The following is a 19,835-nucleotide window of genomic DNA, read 5'->3' as shown; positions in this document are numbered from 1 at the left end:
TGTCCACTAGGAAATTGACTATGACCGTCCCTTAGTTCATAAGTTACCAAACAGCCTTCAGAAATGGCCATCTGTTACAACTGGCCAGGACAGATTTGAACGAGAGACCGATCACTGAAAGGCTCTTATTTCCTATTCCCCTGAGCCATCCAGTTTCTCCCCTGCTAAAGCAAATTCTGTGTGTTTTCAAGCTCCAGCAGATGCCAATTGATGAGCTCAAAACTGTGTGTTCATTGTACTTCCAAATGTAAATGTGAATATTTAATTGCAGCTGTATTCATGGCTCTGATGCCCCTCAGTCTCTGAAATCATGGTATTTACTTCCAATATAGAACAGGCCAAAATGGTAGTGATCTTGTGGATTTTCTCTAAGTTCTGCTTCAGCGTCCTTGAAGTTAGTGGAGTCCACAAGGCAATGGAGCTGTCCAGTTACTTTCTCAATGAATGTAGCCCACTGGTAGCTTTTAAACCACAATGTATCATCTTGTACTGATACACTCAGATAAGAATTTCACAAGCATGTTAAGTCCCATTTCAAATATGACAGGCACTTGGGAGCCAAGGTCTAGATAAAAGTCTATAGGAATTAGACTTCTAGGGGTACGTCTACACAGCAGCATTATTTTGAAATAATCTCGAGCTGGAGGACTTCTTACTCCGACTCCTGTAACCCTCACTTCATGAGGAGTAAGGTTTGACTTCCTGCCATGTAGACAGTGCCTAAAGCCAAATTAAGCTATTTCGACTTCAGCTACGCGATTGACGTAGCTGAAGTTGCATCGCTTAATTAGACATTTGCCCTGCTGTGTAGATAAGCCCTAAAAGTGCTATCTCACTTTTGAAAATGGAAGTTGGACTTCTAAGTCATCTAGATACTTTTGTAAACTGTCAATATTTACAGCAGAATTATTTCTTCAACACTGGGAGTTACTTCTTTCTGTTCCTTTATCAACCAGGTTTTTTAACTTATTTGGTTGTCTTTTAAGGCAATGGTTCTCAGCTTTTCCAGACTACTGTACCACTTTCAGGAATCTGGTTTATCTTGCCTACCCCATGTTTCACCTCGCTTAAAAACTACTTGCTTACAAAATCAGACCTAGAAATACAAAAGTGTCACAATTTATTGTTCCTGAAAAAAGGGCATACTCTAGACTAGAATAGCATGCAGCAGTCTAGAAAAGAGCACACGCTCCCGGAATTCTTTGACCTCCATGAGTGTCTCTGCTCAGGAACAAAGGCATGTTCTTTTGAGTTAGCTAACTGGAGTCAACTACTGTGAAATAAAACTCTAGCGAAGGAATGATATATACAAGTTGCTTTGTCTTCACTAGGATTTCACTTCATGTTTGTTAACTAACTTGAGCTAAGACATTTTTACCTCGACCACTTTGTCATGTTCCACAGGCGTAACTGTCCCCCCGGTTCTGGGAGAAGAACCTTTCTTGGGGAGAGGTGACTGAAGAGTCATGCCCCCACTGCACTTTTGAATTCCACACTGAATTTGCAGCACTGACAGGAAAACCTTATGTGGCTTGACTAATTGAGCCAATGTGATCCAGAGCCGTTGAACAAGAATTCATAGAGAACCTCATGATGGCAATTTTGCTGTAACCTGTTTCTGTCTTTAAATCAAATACCATTGGATTGGCCTAAGAAAACACACAAAAATGAGGTTCTAAGAAGGACCAACTGTAGGCACTCAACCAGTGTTTTGTGAGAAGGAACAATTAACGTGACCCTATTGGGCCGATGAACACAAGTTTACTTCATTTCGAACATGCACAGAAGCGAGTGAAGAAAAGAGCCTGCATATCGTGGCCTATTTGTCAGCCATGAATGTAGCTCTGTGTGTTAACAGAAATATGTTCGCTGCTGAACAAGCCAGTGAAGTGCTCAGAAAGGCGGCTTTTAAATGAACCCAGAGAATATCTGGTTACATGTTGCTATACTCCCTCAACAATAGTTGCTTTATACCTTCACATATGAAATGCTCTACAGTGTACACTAATGCGGGTGTTCATATATGACCCAGTGTGCAGTGTACCCTATCGTTTCGAAACGCATTTAGAGTGAAGTCTGTTACAACTTGACAGAATAATTCAAGACCAGTTTATCTTTTTTTTTTTTTTCTTTTTAGTGTCTGGTGGGTTAGATGGGGAGAAAACCTGGATTTTTAGGAACTTTCTAGCCTACTGCTCTGGGATGTATAGCTATCCATCACTGGTTGTGTGTTTGTGTGTGTGGTTTCTGTTGTTTGTTTTGTCCCCCCCCCCCTTCTCTGGGAGTAATGGAGAGAACATTAACAGATGGGGACCGTGGCTGTTAGGAATATGGGTTTCAGCCACCCTTCTTCTCAGCAGCCTCTGCCTATCAGGCTTTTTGTGGCCTGATTATATCACTGATCTAAGTACTAGCAAGAAATCTCCTTCCTGGTAAAAGATTTTGCATTAATGATCTGATAAAGGGAGTATTAATACCTGGGGTCATCAGCAGTAATTGAACACTCCCTGGTCCTAAACTGTTCATGGGATGTAAAATATAGTTTGTTTTGCAGTTAGAAATATATAGTCTAGCATATCTAATATTTTAGTGATACTCTGAGGAGACCAGCTATGTCTTCTCATCCCCTGAAGGGCAGGAATGACTTCTGTCCAATGGCTGTCCTTCACAAATGGAGTGAAGGGGGCATATTTTTTTGTCTGTATATGGGCTATGCTGGTAATACCACCCCCTGCGATATTTTGCCCTTTGTTCAGCATTTTATACTTGCATTTTATTGTCAGGCTTCCTAGCAGCAGACTGTTCAGGTTGCAAGTGGAGTCTAACAGAAAATTCCACAGGTGAGTTACTTTTTGTGGTGGTAGTTTGAAATGGTGGGATTAAGCTGCTGGTTGGCGCTATTGCTTGTTTCCGTAGGTGTTCTGATCACTCCTGGTATTTCTCAGAGTAAAGAGGGGTACATCTGTCTGTCTATCTTTATATCTCACTTGTATGAGGGAAGAGTAGCGTATGTATGGTCAAATTCACAGATGCATACTAGAGTAACAATCGCAGGTGTGGGGTAGAGATGCACATGCTACTAGGCTAAGGGCCCAATCCTGGTATCCATATTAAGACTAAATGCTGTGGAAGTTGATGGGATCGCTGCCCCAGAAAGGAATGACAGGATTGGGTCTAGAATATATATTTCACTAATATGCACCAGTAACAACACTTGTGGTGAGGGCAAGAGGGGGTGCACGTGGGATATTTTGATTTGTAAGATGTCCGAGTCAGCATCCTAGAGAGCATGTGCAGGTTGAACACAGTACAGGTTGAACTTCTCTGATCCGGCAACATCCATAGCCTGGCATGATTTTAGTTAGCTGGATGGCCTCTTATGGGTGTGGCCAAGTCTCCCAGGGTCCCAGAAAGTTTGTTCACAGCCCCCCGTCCTGGTTCTCAGTGTTCTGTGCTGTTATTTAGCTCTAATGTACTCCTCAATGTCTTCTAAGAGCCCAGTACGCAGTGGAATTGCCGGTCTTGCTGCTAGACAATATAGACCTCCCCTGGTCCGGCAAATTTTCTGGTTCGGCACCAGTCAGGTCCCAAGGGTGCCGAACTAGAGAGGTTCAGCCTGGAGTTACATCAAGGAAAGACAAACCCCAGGATAAACTGATACCGGCCCATCAGCACTGAGAAACTGCAGTGAGGAGTGTTGTAGAAAAAACAGAGTCCCATAGAACATCCAGCTTGGCCTGCAGCACTGGAGGTCACTGGTCAGATGGAATGGATCAGTATAGAATCATAGAATCATAGAATAATAGGACTGGAAGGGACCTCAAGAGGTCATCGAGTCCAGCCCCCCGCCCTCAAGGCAGGACCAAGCTCCGTCTACACCATCCCTGACAGATGTCTATCTAACCTGTTCTTAAATATCTCCAGAGAGGGAGATTCCACCACCTCCCTTGGCAATTTATTCCAATATTTGACCACCCTGACAGTTAGGAATTTTTTCCTAATGTCCAATCTAAACCTCCCCTGCTGCACTTTAAGCCCATTACTCCTTGTCCTGTCCTCAGAAACCAAGAGGAACAAATTTTCTCCTTCCTCCTTGTGACACCCTTTTAGATATTTGAAAACCGCTATCATGTCCCCCCTTAATCTTCTTTTTTCCAAACTAAACAAGCCCAGTTCATGAAGCCTGGCTTCATAGGTCATGTTCTCTAGACCTTTAATCATTCTTGTCGCTCTTCTCTGTACCCTTTCCAATTTCTCCACATCTTTCTTGAAATGTGGCGCCCAGAACTGGACACAGTACTCCAGCTGAGGCCTAACTAGTGCAGAGTAGAGCGGCAGAATGACTTCACGAGTTTTGCTTACAACACACCTGTTGATACAACCTAGAATCATATTTGCTTTTTTTGCAACAGCATCACACTGTTGACTCATATTCAACTTGTGGTCCACTATGACCCCTAGATCCCTTTCCGCCATGCTCCTTCCTAGACAGTCGCTTCCCATCTTGTATGTATGGAACTGATTGTTCCTTCCTAAGTGGAGCACTTTGCATTTCTCTTTATTAAACCTCATCCTGTTTACCTCTGACCATTTCTCTAACTTGCTAAGGTCATTTTGAATTATGTCCCTATCCTCCAAAGAAGTCGCAACCCCACCCAGTTTGGTATCATCTGCAAACTTAATAAGCGTACTCTCTATCCCAATATCTACATCCTTGATGAAGATATTGAACAGTACGGGTCCCAAAACAGACCCTTGCGGAACTCCACTTGTTATCCCTTTCCAGCAGGATTTAGAACCGTTAACAACAACTCTCTGACTACGGTTATCCAGCCAATTATGCACCCACCTTATCGTGGCCCTATCTAAGTTATATTTGCCTAGTTTATCAATAAGAATACATACACCCCTCTCTGTTAGATACAGAGCCATGCAGGGCATGTATTTCACTAATATTCACCTGGCGCCAGGAGGGCTGGCACGAAGACAGGGGCACCCCAGCAGTAGCGCCCTGCTCCCTGAGAAATGCAATTGTGTGTGTCACTTAGAGTTACCAGCTTTCCCAGCCGGACAGAGCGGGGAAAATCGCAAAGTAGTTTTAAAAATGATTTTAAATCAATTCCATTTAAATACAGTTTAAAATGCCATTGTGACTTCAAATTCCTGTTGTGTATTTTCAGATAGATTTTATCCCTAAAACTCAAAATCATGGAGCCACCCCATCACACTTCAGAACTTGTAGTTGCCATTCTACACAGCCTCTCCAGAGATACTGGGAGCCTAAAGGTTGTTTTAACTGTAAAGCTAACCTCAGCTTAGATATACTTTATGGAAAAGCCCTGTAGACTTTAGTGCAGGTTAAAATAATAGATTTCAATAGACATGTGATAGGATCCCTAACAATTGCTCTGAAAACTCCTAAACTGTAATAGAGAACATAGAAGTCTGCCTCCTAATTGCCACAGTGTTCAAGGAACAGAAAATAAGGGGGGGTGTTAAAACATTTATGGTAAAACATAATGAGAATAGCTTTCTGTTAAATTACTAATCCGAATTTTTAATAACTATAATATGGTACCTTGGCTGCTTGACTAAAGATCAAACATACCAGGTTAATATCTGATGCATCTTCTGTTTGGGAACCACAAAGGAGTCTACTGTGTGACTGATTCGATGTTTCTAACATCTATGAAGCTTTGTCCCCACAACACCTGTTAGCTCATCATCTAATACATCCTCCACTGCCTTTCGTATATTTCATTAAAAGAAAACAACACCTAAAGTTGCTAATTTTATTAACATTAGGTGCTATGACTTTTTCTCGGTAATAGGTTTCTTATATATTTGAATTGCCCATGATACAGGTGGCTGATCTTATTTATTCTGTACAGCTAGCTGATCAAGGCAGTTCTGTGGCAAGATGAGTTAGTTCATTAGACTTCCGGAGTCTTCGGTTCAAATGTTGTTTAGATCACAAGTGGAAATGAGCCATTTGGCCTCTTAGTCTTTATTTGTCACGTCTCTCTCTTTCTCTTGCACAACAATTGGCCCATATTTAACAGACAAAAAGATTTAACCATCCCTGCTTCAGAGGGGCGCAAAATTACTGTCTTAGGTCAGGATTAAGTTACATAGGAGCCGAGCCCTGTGTGGGAAATTTATACAGAATAGCCCCACATTTTGCCTCTGACTTAAGCCGGTCTGATTCTTCTTGGTGAGCATCCTTCAAATCATAGGGCATGTCTACACAGCAAGGCAAAAGTCCAATTAAGAGGTGCAACTTCAGCTACGCCAATAGCGTAGCTGAAGTCGAAATAGCTTAACTCGGCTTTTGGTGCTGTCTGCACAGCAGGAAGTTGAAGGAAAACCATTCTTCCTTCGACTTCCCTTACCCCTCGTGAAGTGAGGGTTACAAGAGTCAGAGTAAGCAGTCCTCCAGCTCACCATTATTTTGAAATAATAGCTTTCTGTGTAGAGGCGCGCTGTGTTGTTTTGAAATAATGTCAGTTATTCCGAAATAACACTGCCATGTAGATGTACCCTGAGAGAAGCGAGGGTGGGATAGGTAATTTGGTCAACAGAGCTGAGGATTTGAAATTGGTTTCCCATGGAAAAACACAATCTGCTTCTTTGTCTCTTCTCCTAGCCCCTCTTTTTTTATCAACTAAGAAGAACATAAGGTTTGTACAGATGCATCAGAACGAGGCCAAAATGACAGAAGAGGAAGGTAAAGGCTCAGACTTTCAGTTTAAAGGAAAAGTGTCGCGATAAAAACACCCTTTGAAAGTGCTTCCTGGTGTTACTAACAACACCCGAGAGCACTAACTGAAGTAATTTGCAATCCTAGCTTTTGATGAAGGATACAGCCCCCACAGTGACCAGGAAGGGGATACTCCAAACTTGTGGGCCCAGTCAGCCCCGCCCCAGTACACCTGTGCAAGGTGTCAAGCCAGGAGGTGGGAGAGAAAGAAAAAGCCCAGGTCAAGGTTGCTGATTGGGAGGTGGAGACCATTTGAAGGCCTGTGAAGGAAGGAGGGCCTGGCTGGGCCTAGAGCCTAACAAGAGCCTGCTTGGGGCAGGGAAGCCAGATGCAAGATCTTTTTGTCTCTCATAACTAGTTTGGGCTATGCTTTGTCTGGGCCGAACCAGGTGAGAGAGGCCCAGCCATGGGCCACAGGTAGACAGCAGAGGGTCTGAACAGACCTCCCCAGCTTTATACAGAGTCCCGGGGCTAGAACCCAGAGCAGAGGGCCGGCCTGGGCTCCCCTAGTAGGCTGCCTACAGCAGGGGGCATGACAACCGTGGAGTAAAAGTCTGGCAGGCCCCAAAAGCCTGAAATTGGGCCGAACCTCTGGCACGACACTGCCAAACCACTGGCACGCCGGAAGGGAAAGGACTATTCTTGACCTGGCTGAAGAGGCAGACCACCGCAGGGCCAGAGATGCTGTCAGGTGGGGGCACAGAAAGAGGAGAGCCATGTACAGCCATAAGGGAGTGTATCTGTGGTGAGTAGACTCTTCCACATAGCTTGGCAGAGCCCATCCGGGGCCACAGCATGCTTCATCCATGAAGAGATGCTTGGGGAGCCGCAGAAGAGGTGTTCCGTCACAATTGCTCTCAGCCTGTGGATACGTGGCTGTCCCCGGCAAAGGACTGCATACCTGGATGGCTCGCAGGGCCCTCTGCATTCCTCCCACAAAAAAGCAGAGACTTCTCAGGAGATGCGTCCAGAAGGGCAGGTCAGTCTTCTCCAGTTCTTGAAACTCAACAGGCTGGCTCGTCCTCTCCAGCCGAAGATTCTATAGGGGTAAGTCCAAAAGTTCCCCCGCCCAATCTTCCCCCATTAAAAAAGCCCCCCGGGCCATCTCCCAGCTTCTCCAGTGGTCAACTTGGCAAGGAATCCTTGCTGACTCTCTTCCCCAGAGGAAGATCTGAGCTCTTTCTGGGAGTTTCTCCCTGCTCATCCTTTCTGATTGCATATTGGACAAAAAGGAATGCCAGGGCCCGAGGCTTCCTCTCCGTCATATGTTCCTGAGCAGAAGCCCTAAGGGGGTCATCCTTCCCCTCCCAAAAAGGCAAAAGAAAAGTAAAAGGGCTAAAAAATACAAAACATAGAAGCCGAAGAAAAGCCTCCCTCTCTTCCCTCCTGAGCTCTAGCTTCTCCCCCAAAGAGGGGGGATTTTGGCTTTTGATCATGCTAACCCTAGGCCAGAAAAGCCGAAGAAGTAGAAGTGGTGGATTGTAGGAGAAGATTAATGTCTAAGAGAGCAACTTGATTTCAGTACACAGAGCAGGCATCTGCTCTCAACAGGAGAGCGGAGGAAAGGACTAAGGCGAGGACTTTGAAAATCAGGTGTCTAAAGTTATGCTTCTCAACCCACCTGCACCCAAATAAGCAGCATTTAATCCAGAAAAAGGTGAAGCTTTGTATGCGTGGTTCTTTGGAATCCTGACATGTGCCAGGTCAGCCGTCCCTATCCAGTCTTGGAGCTCTTCTATAGATCCACTTCTGTTGCTGTTATGAATGAGCTGAGAGGAGCTCCTTGAAATCGAACAGGATGAGCCAGGACTATGCAGGACACTATCCGTTTTAGGGAACGTTTCATGGCTGATAAGTGTGACATCCAGATAGGTAGTTTGATGTTCTTAGCTGCTGAGGGTAGGAGGAGCAACTATATAATGACGGTGACTGCTGTGATCTACCTGGGGGTCCTTTTGTTTGCTGTTGTGTTTGGCGAATGTTCCACGGAAAAGTCAGGACTGAAGCCTCACTATCTACTGTATTGTTGAGAGAGTCTGTCTGCCTGCCTGCCTGTCTGTTCAAGACCTCCTAATAAATGGTAAGAGCTAGGACCACAAAATTCAGGATACAGCGTCCTCTGATCGTAACTCACAGCAAGGTCAGGATTTGGTTGTGCCAGGAAAATGGGATGTGCCTGGAATAGGATAGCTTCTCAGAAAACTACAGAAAAGACTTAAAAAACAATGAATGGTCTAGCAGCACCTTAAAGACTAACAAAACATGTAGTTGGTATCATGAGCTTTCGTGGGTACAACCCACATCCCATCTACATGTTTCGTTAATCTTTAAGGTGCTGCTAGACCATTCGTTGTGTTTTAAGTTTTTCCAGTTACGGACTAACTCGGCTCCCCCTCTGAAGCTTTCATACAGAAAAGTGACACAATCACCAGGTAGGTAAAAGGGAAAAAAGGAATGAATAGTGACGTGGCGAAATTTGCAGATGATACAAGATTCTTCAAGATAAATAAGTCCAATGCTACTGTGAAGAGTTCCTGGGTATCTCACAAAACTAGGTGTCTGGGAAACAAAATGGCAGATGAATTTTAACACTAATACATGCAAAGGAATGTTAATTGGGGGACAAATCCCAAACAGACACATAAGAAGATGGGCTCTAGCTGTTACTACTCAAGAAGGGTATCTTGAACGAGTCTCTGAAAACCTCAGCTCAGGGCATAACAGCAGTCAAAAAGGCTGCCCATGTTAGAACTGTTAGGAAAGGGTAGAAGATACGACAGAAAAATATCATAAAGGCACCATATATGTTCTGTTCTAGTGGCCAATCTCAAAAAGGATACAGTGGGTCTAGAACAGGTTCAAAGAAGGGCAGCAAAGATGATCAGGAGTACAGAATGACTTTCATATGAGGAGAGACTAAAAAGATTTGAAAAAACTTAAAAAACAATGAATAGTCCTGAGTACCTTAGAGACTAACAAAAACGTAGCTGGTATCATGAGCTTTCGTGGACACAGCCCACTTCTTCAGATGAATGGAGTTAAGGGGTCCAGTTTCCAAATAAATAGCAGAGAAAGAGGGACGTGGAGGGGAGGAGCAAAGGAAAAAGAAGAGGGGAAACGGGGCGGGGGGGGGGGGGGGGGATTGTCAGTTAGTGTGCATGCTAAATGAAGCTGATAGAGTAGGTACTACGTGCTCATAAGTACCCGGTGCTTGTTTTTTTTTTGTCATTAGGATGTGGACTGTAGCGGGCCTTTCATACCAGGGCTTTGTTTAGACCTCTGTTTCAGGTATCGAACCTGTAAATGAAATTAAGTTCTGCAGCCTCCCTTTCAGGCTCGTTTTTGAAATTGGATTGCAATAATTCGGTACCTTTGAGACCCATCCACGTTTTTGTTAGTCTCTAAGGTGCTGCAAGACTATTTGTTTTTTCAGTTACAGACTAACACATCTACTCCTCTGAAACTTTAAAAAGACATGGGCTGTTTAGTTTAGAAAAGAGCTTGCTAAGGGGGGGAGATATGATAGTAGTTTATAAAATCGTGAAGAGAGAAGTATTGTTTACTCTTTCCCACAATACAAAATTCAAGGATCCACACCATGAAACTAATAGGCAGCAGGTGTAATAGAAATGAGAGGAAATACTTTTTCACACAACCCACAACTAACCTAAGGAACTCATTGATATGGGATGTCAGGAAGGTCCAAAGTATAACTGGGTTCTGAAAAGAACTAAAGTTCATGAAAAATTGGTCCATCAGTGGCTATTAACCAAGATGATGAGTGATGTCACCCCATGCTTGGGATGACCCTAAATCTCTGACTGCCAGAAACCAAGAGGGAAGATGGGTGGCTCTCTAAATTGCCCACATTCCCCCTGAAGCTCTGGTACTGGCCACTGTCAGAGACTGGATCCTGGGCTAGGTGGACCATCGGTGTAACCCAGTCTGGGAGTTCTCATGTTCTTACTAGTCGCTTGCTGTTCAGAATGTCCCTGCTGGGCAAGATGAGTTTTACAAAGCTCTGGTTATGAGACAGACTTGACCATCGCAGATGAACACTGCTGTTTCCTGATGGTAAAGGCAGCTGGTGCTCTCCTCTTGTGGCCAGTCTGTTTTAGAAACCCAGGGGTGGTCATTACTCCCCCAGGATTAGATGGAACTTGTCTTTGGTTTGCTGGACTTAGAGTGGCCACATAAAATGTTGTTGCCTGCAGTTCAGACCCTTTCGTGAGCTCCGAGGCTGGAGTACAGTTTGTAATGCCCCTGGGGCCTGGCTTTCTGTACCTGGCACTAACCTTTCAAAATCAGGGTGGCTGGCAGCCCTGATGGGGAACCAGGGAGCTCCTGCTGGCCTGGGTAATAGTGCTAAGAAATGATATTTGGCTAGAGAGAAATGCCTACACAGATGCTGTGTCAATATATCCCCAGCGCCAGTGCAGTACTCTGCCTGTTCTCGCAGGGCTGCTAATTGTGCCCAGCTGATCAAATTGGTATTTGCTGGGAGTGAGAGGACCACACCTTATTCACAGAAAATTAAACTTGCAGCCCCCTCTCTGACCCAGGGGGGTGACACTGTAGTGTCTAGACCTGCCAAAGTGTCTTCTGCCGTGGTCATGATGGACGCAGCAGTGCAAGTAGATCCAGTCTGGTCTGGTGTGCTGAACCGGCACCCTATTTGTCCACACGGGAAGACTCCACCTTTGCCCCAGAGAGCTCATCGTCTGAGCCCAGCAGCCACAAAAGGGGAAGAGCTGTCAGCTTGTGTAAAAACCGCATACAGCCGCTCCCAGCGGCCCGTCAGCCTCGCCATTGGCAACGGGCCGATTTCACTGCCATCTTTAGCTCCGCACAGCCAGAGCTGAGCCCACGCACCCCTTCCCGCTGTGGGTAACGGCCGCTAACGCAGCCACCTTCAGTAGCACCCTGCCCTATCACTTGAGCATCTTTGCATCTCCCAGTCGTTGCCGCCTCCTTTAGTCCATGCACAACGGAGTTGCTGAGGCGACCTGCCTGACCTGGCATCCTCCCTCTCTAGCCCTCTGTGGATCCCTCTCCCTCCTCCTGTCCGGTCACTGCCTCCAATTAACTGTTCCTACCCACCGGGCCCGACATGGCTCCTTCCTCCTGCTCATCTGCTCTAGTGCCCTGTCTCAGCACCTGTGCCCGGCAGTGGCTTTTCCTGTGCCTGCGTCTCCCACCTGTTTCTGCGTCTGCCTCTTTCCCCTTCGAGAGGCCCCTCGGAAGCAGCCCAGAAAGCCCCTCTCCGGTCCTTCCACGCCCACTTTGACCGCCTTGCCACAGGGACCGGCCGGGGGGCTGCTGATGCGGATTGGATACACTGGGGTAGCTTTTATCATTGGACTCTAAGCCTCTCAAACTCAGTTTACCTGAGGGCCATTCCCAGCCCTCAAATGCTCCTGTCATGTCCTCATCCCGTCCCCCCCCACGCATCTTTTGGGCCACATGCTGGCCTGTGCACTACCCTGTCCTTTGCCATGCATCCCCCAGCGCAGCCTGCTGCCCCCAGGTGATTTGCCACCATCCTGGTACCACCACAGGCAGCCCAGCAGGACGAGAGCGGCTGTTCTTCCCGCTCGTTGTCTACATGTCGCATCCCCGTGCCTTAGAGCGGAAGCACATTGGGAGCAGGAACGCTCTCGGCAAAGCAGGGTCCTGATCAGGACGGGGCCTTCGGGTCCATCCCAGCGCAGCTAACAGTGGCGGGTCTTCACTGGGGATTTGAAGGAGGCCCACAGAACGGCTTCATGCCACACTGCCTTTGACTGCCACGTCACGCGCTCACCCGCCCTCCCACCCCTCCAAAGGGAGCAGCGGTGGGTGGGGGCTGGCGTCCGAGAAAATCCCTTCACAAAGAGGAGCCAACCTGTGTCCCCGCTCCCGCTGCACCCCAGGGCTTTGAAACCCGCTTCTATTGTCTGGGCGGGGTGGTGCATTATTCATGATGTTTGTTTATGGGCCTTCACCTGGCAGGCACAGAGCTGAAGCGTAGCGCTGCGCTGCAGAGGGCTCCAGTATCTCACGTCCCTGTCTTAGTCTTCCCGCCTGCCGTGTCTCCCGGGAACGGGCACGTCTCCTTCAAGGAATGGTGTGTTGTCCGTGTCTCTCTCCTCCCCCCCCCCCCCCCCGCCAGCGCAGATCTTTGTACTTGCATAGCCCCCGATGTTCTGTGCCGGAGATACCATTGAAAGGCTCCGAGCGCCATGCTGTAGATGAACATGTGTCAGCTAGATTAGAGCTAATCAGGGCCAGGTCGGAGCAGATGCAGTGCAGGGACAATCCTAGCCCTGATTACGGTGTATCTGCCATTTAATCGTGTCTCTCTCTTAATGCACAGCGGACTTTACGGCCCTTGCCCGTCTCCTGCCCGGGTGGGTTGCTGCTACTGTCAGAAACGCTGCCGCGTCCGACGCTGAGGAGATTTAGTTTAATCCCACGTAGAAAGGAGTGTGTGTGTGCATGTGCCCCCCAGCCTCCCAGATAATTCCCTGCTCTAAGGTATTGCTGGATCTAAGATGGGGCTGGGCTTGACTGCACACCTGATGGCAGGAATCCATCCTTCAAGAGAGACCTAGCCCTTTCCATCCCCTCTCTTGGAAAAGATCCTTTCTCTGAATGGCAGCAGCTGTTTCTTAGTGTGCACGGACACTTCCTTTGGACATCGCCGTGGGATCAGGCATTGGAACCTTTTGTGCTCCCTGGCCGATCAGGGAGGGCCAGGCACTGCGCTGTGTGGAGCCTTCGCGATATCACTCCAGGAGATGCATTCCGGCAGTGCGGCACTGTTAGGACCAGGAAAGCCAGCCGCCCGGAGCGTAGATCTGCCAGCTTCTTACGTCTCTGGAAGGGGTTTGGCTTCCACGCTGACCTATGGCCAAACTTCTGGCTTGCTGCCTGGCTCCCCCACAAACTGAAGTCCTCGAGGTTTGCTTGCTAGTCCATCTACGACTTTCAGGGGTTATGGGCGTGGAAGAAATGTCAGCTCAGGCATCAGCTTCTGCTCCCTTTGAAAAGATATAATCCTCCCCCCTGCTTCCAGAGTCTGCTCTGCACGGGTCAGTTACGCATGCCAGGGTGCTGGGAACCAGGGCCCGTCACTCAGATACTACCACTGCCTTGCTGCGTGACCTTGGGGCAGGCACTTAACCTCCCTGGGTCTTGGTTTGGCTTAATTGTTTGCAGGGGGCTTTGAGAGCTTCAGCTGAAAGGGAGCAGAGAAGTGCGAAGTGTTAGTGAACTCTGTGCCATCTCAAAACTTGGGTCACCCTCCTGATGGGCACGACAGACAAGCTTTTCTGACTGGCCAGTAAGTAATGCGAGGACATGGCAACACATCCTGCTGCCTCCTATTAAATAGCATCCTTTGGGGAAGAGGGCTTGGTCTTGGCTAGTGAAATCTGAGTCACATTGCCCAAGTGGGAGAGCAGTTTGACAGCAGACTCCTGTCTGGAAAACTTGGATCGAACCCCCAGCTGGCCAGAATGATTTGAACTTGGTCTGGGTAAGGGACAATCCTGCACTAGCCAGGAGCGCAGACTAGATGATCTAATAAGTCATTTCGTTTGCTAACTTCTAAGAGTCCATAGTCCAGCCACAGCTGTCACGGCCTTTCCTAGCCCAGCCCTGCAAGCGCACTGACCCACGAGCCAACCGTAGTGTCAGACCTCGCACCAGTCTGATCCCTACATCACCAGCCCGCAGGCCTGAGGTGTTAGACACACAACTGGACCTTGAACCGTAGCAGTGAAAATGGTCAGAGAGTAAAGAGCTAAAAGGAAAAAGCTGCCAGGAAGAGGGGCTGGCAACAGTTCTGGGGATAAAGGGGCAGGCTGACAGGAAATGAGTTACGGTTTTATAGTGACACAGGCTCTTGTCTGTCAGAGCCCTGCCTCTCTCGTTGCTGAAGGTGGACGGTGTGTAGAGAATGAGGCAGGGCACTCAGGGAGAGAAAGGGTGGCTGCGTGGTGAAGGCAGCTGGTTTACCTAGAGGACTGGACTCTCCCCCTGCCTCTGCTGCACAGTTCCTGGGTGAAGCTGGGGCAAGTCACTTGAAACTTGCGATCAGCGGCTGCCTGATGACGTGTTCCTCATTTTCCGTCTGCCCCGGGTGGGTATCCGGGCGCCAGATGGACAGGAATGCTCCATTCTCAGCGCTGCTATTGATGTCGATTGGAGCAACCTGTGCTCGTCACAGCGTGATGTGAAATTGCTAATTACTCTGTAAATTCAGGCCCTAGACCTCTCAAAGAGGAGACCCAAAATAGGGGCAACCTTTGATCAATTTGGCCTTCCTCACTCAATTCCCCAGCTGTAAAACGGGGGTGTTACCAACTTGCCCCCCATTCGTTAATGTGTGAGACCCACACAGCCATTATGGTGAAAGCGCCACAGAACTAGAGTAGATGAGTCATTTTCTCTTCAGAGCAGGGCTTGAATGGCGCGCATTACACACAGCCTCAGGCAGCACACAGAACGTGGAAGATAATATGGGATGTTGAATAACTGAAGGAGGCAGAAGCCCCGTGGCAGCCTTCAGCTCTCTGAAGGAGGGTTCCAAAGAGGATGGAGAGAGGCTGTTCTCAGTGGGAGCAGATGACAGAACAAGAAGCAATGGTCTCAAGGTGCAGTGGGGGAGATCTAGATGGATATTAGGAAAAACTTTTCCTAGGAGGGTGGGGAAGCCCTGGGATGGGTTCCCTAGGGAGGGGGTGGAATCTCCATCCCTAGAGGTGTTTTAAGTCCCAGTTTGACAAAGCCTTGGCTGGGCTGATTGAGTTGGGGTTGTTCCTGCTTTGGGCAGGGGGTTGGACTAGATGACTCCTGAGGTCTCTCCAACCCTAGGGTTCTGTAATTAAAGACTGTATCATAAAGCCTATGGACAAGAAAGCTGAATTCATGCTGCACAGGCACCAAGATATGTCCACAGGTGGACCGTTTTAATCCAGATTGTCCTTCTCCTTTCTCACCCTCACCTCATGTCAATTCTAAATTCAGCGCTAGGAGCTGTGTCCAGTCTCACCCATAAGGCACCTCAGGACACAACAGAGACAACAGATTTTTGTCATGAACGTGTTCCGTAAAATGTGAACGAAAAGAGCTTTGTTCTTGTGCCTGGGTGGGGCTGGAGAATTGACACGTGTCCTTGTGCTTAAGCGAGAAACTTAGGAGAAACCGATCAGCCCATCTCATGGCCTCAGCTGAGGGAATGCAGGCAGTTAACATGCCGCCTATACTTTCCCGCTGTTCCAAACAGGTCTCTCCCTACTTTCCTGAATCCTGTGCTATCTTCCCCTCTTCCCCTTCCAGGCTCCCTGACTAAAGTCCCACCTTCCCTTCTCCGATCCATCCTTTCCCCTCCTGCTCTGGCCAGTCGCTGCTCCTGTCCAGTTCCTATCTCCCCGGCGTTCTCTCTTGCCTTTGTATACACACGTGCGGACCAGCCTCTCAGTCAGCGTACACAGACTTCCCGTGGGCCTCAAAACCAGCCTGTTCTTTAAGGCATTTCCAACTCCAGTCACCTCCCTTTCTTGCATGGTAGCACTGTGGGCTCCTTAGACCTGTTATTTCATGGCGCCAGCTTCTGCCAGCGAACAGCACTATGCACCCATTAGAGTCCCTCCTCTGGATCATTCAGGAACGCTAAATTCAAAAAGTGGAGCCAGCGCAGAGAAGAACTCCTTAGCATGGCTGGGGGAGGAAAGGCCCAGCTTAAGAGAAAAACCTGGAAGAGCTTGGCTTACTTAGCCTAGCAAAGCGAAGGCCGAGAGGAGGTCTGAATACGCACTACCTATGGGTTCGGGGCTCAACGCCAGGGAGGATGAAGCGCTAGCTAAGCTAAAGGACAGTGTTGGCACCAAAACCGATAGGTATAAACTCAGGCCAGAAATTAGGACAACTCCCATCATCAGAGCAGTGAGGCCTGGGAACATCTTCCCAACAGGAATTATGAGGCAAACAATAGGTTTTAAGAGAGCTGGACACGTTTCTGAACGGGATTGGATATGACCGAGGGCAGGGTTGCTTGTGACGGTGGGGGGCAGCCTGAGGGGTTCCTTTATGTTGTTGATGTTCCTAAAGCTCATCTGGTCACATGTGGGGGTGATGTAGGGATTCCCCCTCCCCCCAATGTATTCTGTGGTTGGGTGGAATTAGTTTTGTCTTTTTGTCTCTTTCCTCTGACGCCCAGGAGTGTGCACGGCTGGAGATGGGACACGTTCTTAGCCAGCTGGCTCTTGCTTGTGTGGCACGTGGATCACTGATTTCCACATGTGGGTCAGGAAGGAATTTCCTGCCAGGTCAGACTGGCAGTGACCATGGGTGGGTTTTACCTCGTGGCGTGGAGCGCCAGTGCCTTGCCAGGGTCATTTGGGTATATCTGCCATTGCGGAGCCCATGGACAACTGGTGCATCTCAGTCCTTCCTATGCCCTGCCTGCGGCACACAGCAGTTTTAGTCTCCTGTGGGTTGCAATATTTTGATCTAATTTTGGGTGGAGGGTGGGTGCTGGGTGGTAGCCAGGAGGTCACTCGAAATGATCTGATTGCACTGGCCTTAAACGCCACGATTCTGATTGGGGGCTATGTAAATGTTAGCACCACGCAGCGGATAAAGGAGGTATCAAAACGTGCCAGAGTCCTTTGATTTGCCCAGTTGAAATGCCTGCAGTGTTTGCAACCCCCATCTCCTCCTTCTGTCTCCACAGGGCTCGTCCAGATCCCCGTCAGCATGTACCAGACAGTGGTAACCAGCCTCGCCCAGGGTAATGGTCCCGTCCAGGTCGCCATGGCGCCCGTGACTACACGGATAGCAGACAGTGCCGTCACCATGGATGGTCAGGCCGTGGAGGTTGTGACCTTGGAACAGTGACGTTGCCACGGCAGGATCATGATGATGTTTTTTTCCTCGTCTCTTACGTGAATAATTTTTTTACGCCTCTTCAGAGATGCAATCAGGTGGCATTGAGTCTCCCAGCTTTGGAAGCAAAGGTTTCGTTAACCTTTTTTTAAAAGGAAAAAAAAAAAAAAAGCAGAGGATGTGTGTTAAGTGCATTTTTATAGTGCCGCTCTGATCTTGTGGGAGTGGAAAGCCAATTTGTGATGGACTTTCATTCTGAGGATATTTAAATAAAAACACAACACACACACACACACCCCGTCCCCTCCTCCGCATGAAATCTCTCGATTAGAATCTGGGCAAGATGGGAAATCTCCCACCTCCTGTAGGAAGTAGCCGTGGCCTTGGCTGGGGACAGTCCCAACAGTGCTGTTGGCCCCGCTAAGCCAGCAGCGATTTCTGCAGTGGCTCCTGGAGTCAGGCTCCTCTGTCCTATCACTGGGAGAATTAGGCTGTCACACATTTTCACGTGGGGGAAAAAAAGGGGGGGGAAAGTTAGGAAAAAGGCGCTTGCCCAACTGCGTAGGGGCAGCAACAGCCTTTCGACAGGATAAAGCCCTTCGGAGGGCAGCCATTGATTACCCATGACACCTGTAAGAGGAAAACTCTGGTATGGAAGTTCCCAAACACCCTGGAGAGTTTCCGCCTGGCTCTCCTGTGATCCACCTTCAAGACCTGCCCGCCTCTTCTCTGCTGTTGAAATGTAGCTGGCATTTAGAAGCCTTCTCTTTACTATTTCATGTTTGTAAATGGAGACGGCAATGGACTATCTGGTGGGGACCTACGGCCGGGGAAGGGGAGTTACTGACTCGGGAAAATTCTTCCTTCTGCTGTGTATCCCCCAAGGACTCCTTTTGTATCTGAACCCTGTTCCGCCCGGTTGCCGAGAGGTACGTTGAGTTCATGCGAGATGTGTCTGTCACTGGTGTGCTCAGAGCCGGGATAGGACTGTACGAAAGAGATGACCCTCTGTCCCAGCCTCTACCCACCCAGATTAACTAAACCCCACAATGCTCCCTTGTTCAGTAAATCTGGGGGTCAAGTTGGCCCTTCCCATAACCCACCGCCGTGGTTTGCGTTCCATGGGTCCTGCGCCTGTTTCTGCTGTATGTGCGTTGCCAGCACAGCTTTGCTGCTGCTCGTTTTTTTTAATCTACTTCATGCGAAAACCTCCAGGCCAGCATAATGTCTGGTGGGTTTTCAGTGGCTGATTTTACTTGACTTTCCAATGGGCCAAACCTTTGCTTCCCAAAACCAACACACACTGCCCCTCCCTCAGACAAGCTCCTCCCTTCTTTTAGCCACACCCTCCCTCGGTGTGTGCAATTGTGCATGGTATTTAATTTTTTTTTAAAGTGGCCATTTAACACAATTCTCCACGTCCCGCTCCACCTTTGAGAAAGTTTTCAGATTCTTGTATTTACTTGTTTTATATGAAAATATCAAATGTTCTTTGTATATGTTTTTCTGTAGGGGAGGGAACCATTTCCAGAGAAACAGCCCTGCTTTTCCGATTTTGTTATTTTTTTAAACTATTATTATTTTTTATTGTCGTTGTGAAAATGTCCAGTGGCTTTAAAGTCCGTGTTTCTTTGGCAATGAAATAACGTTCTTACAGTCTAAGAAATTCTCCCCAGAAAAAGGAAAAAAAAAACCTGTCAAGTAGCAGAGCATGGAATACCTGTTGTTTTCCCATTCTGTCTATTATTGCCTCATTCAATAAATTGTTACAAATGTGTCTGTACCCAGAGTCTCTTATTTTGTAGGTCTGTGCATAGGTTTGGACCAGGAAGGGGGAAGATGTTTTTAAAAGGTGGCCAAAATATAGTACAGATTGATCCTCTAAACTGGGACCCTCTGGTCCAGCAGGACCACAGATGTTCCAGGACCAGAGAGCCAGGCATCCAGTGGAGCTGGAAACCCTGCCAGGACTGGGAGCCTGGCTGATCCATCTGAAGCCGGGCCAGCGTTGACCACCCCTGGTCCAGCAACGTCCCTTGTTCAGGACTGGACCACGGAGGTCCAACCTGTAGCTTTATTTTTGCTTTCCTGTGTTGCTAATAGCTTAGGGCCTGCTCCTGCAGCCACCTACAAAGCTGAGTAACTTGACTCAGGTGCATAATCCCATGGAGTTCAATTAAACTGAGTAAAGCTATCTGTGGGC

General features: G+C 48.0%; 1 protein-coding gene across 3 annotated transcripts in view; it reads left to right on the top strand.

The window, feature by feature from the left end:
* NRF1 (nuclear respiratory factor 1) overlaps positions 1 to 19,415 on the top strand; it is a 135,395-nt gene extending 115,980 nt beyond the window's left edge. The window contains exons 11-13 of one of the 3 annotated variants that reach the window (XM_075925374.1): positions 2,784 to 2,840; positions 6,647 to 6,727; positions 17,481 to 19,415. In XM_075925374.1, the coding sequence (XP_075781489.1) occupies positions 2,784 to 2,840; positions 6,647 to 6,727; positions 17,481 to 17,644 (302 nt within the window). In that variant the 3' untranslated portion in view covers positions 17,645 to 19,415. The remainder of the gene's footprint in view (positions 1 to 2,783; positions 2,841 to 6,646; positions 6,728 to 17,480) is intronic. The other 2 variants (XM_025183218.2, XM_006120331.4) reach the window with 2 other exon arrangements.
* The last annotated feature ends 420 nt before the right edge of the window (positions 19,416 to 19,835 follow it).

Source organism: Pelodiscus sinensis, chromosome 1 (genome assembly GCF_049634645.1).
Source record: "Pelodiscus sinensis isolate JC-2024 chromosome 1, ASM4963464v1, whole genome shotgun sequence".
NCBI lineage: Eukaryota > Metazoa > Chordata > Testudines > Trionychidae > Pelodiscus > Pelodiscus sinensis.
This window is presented reverse-complemented; position numbering and strand designations above follow the sequence as displayed.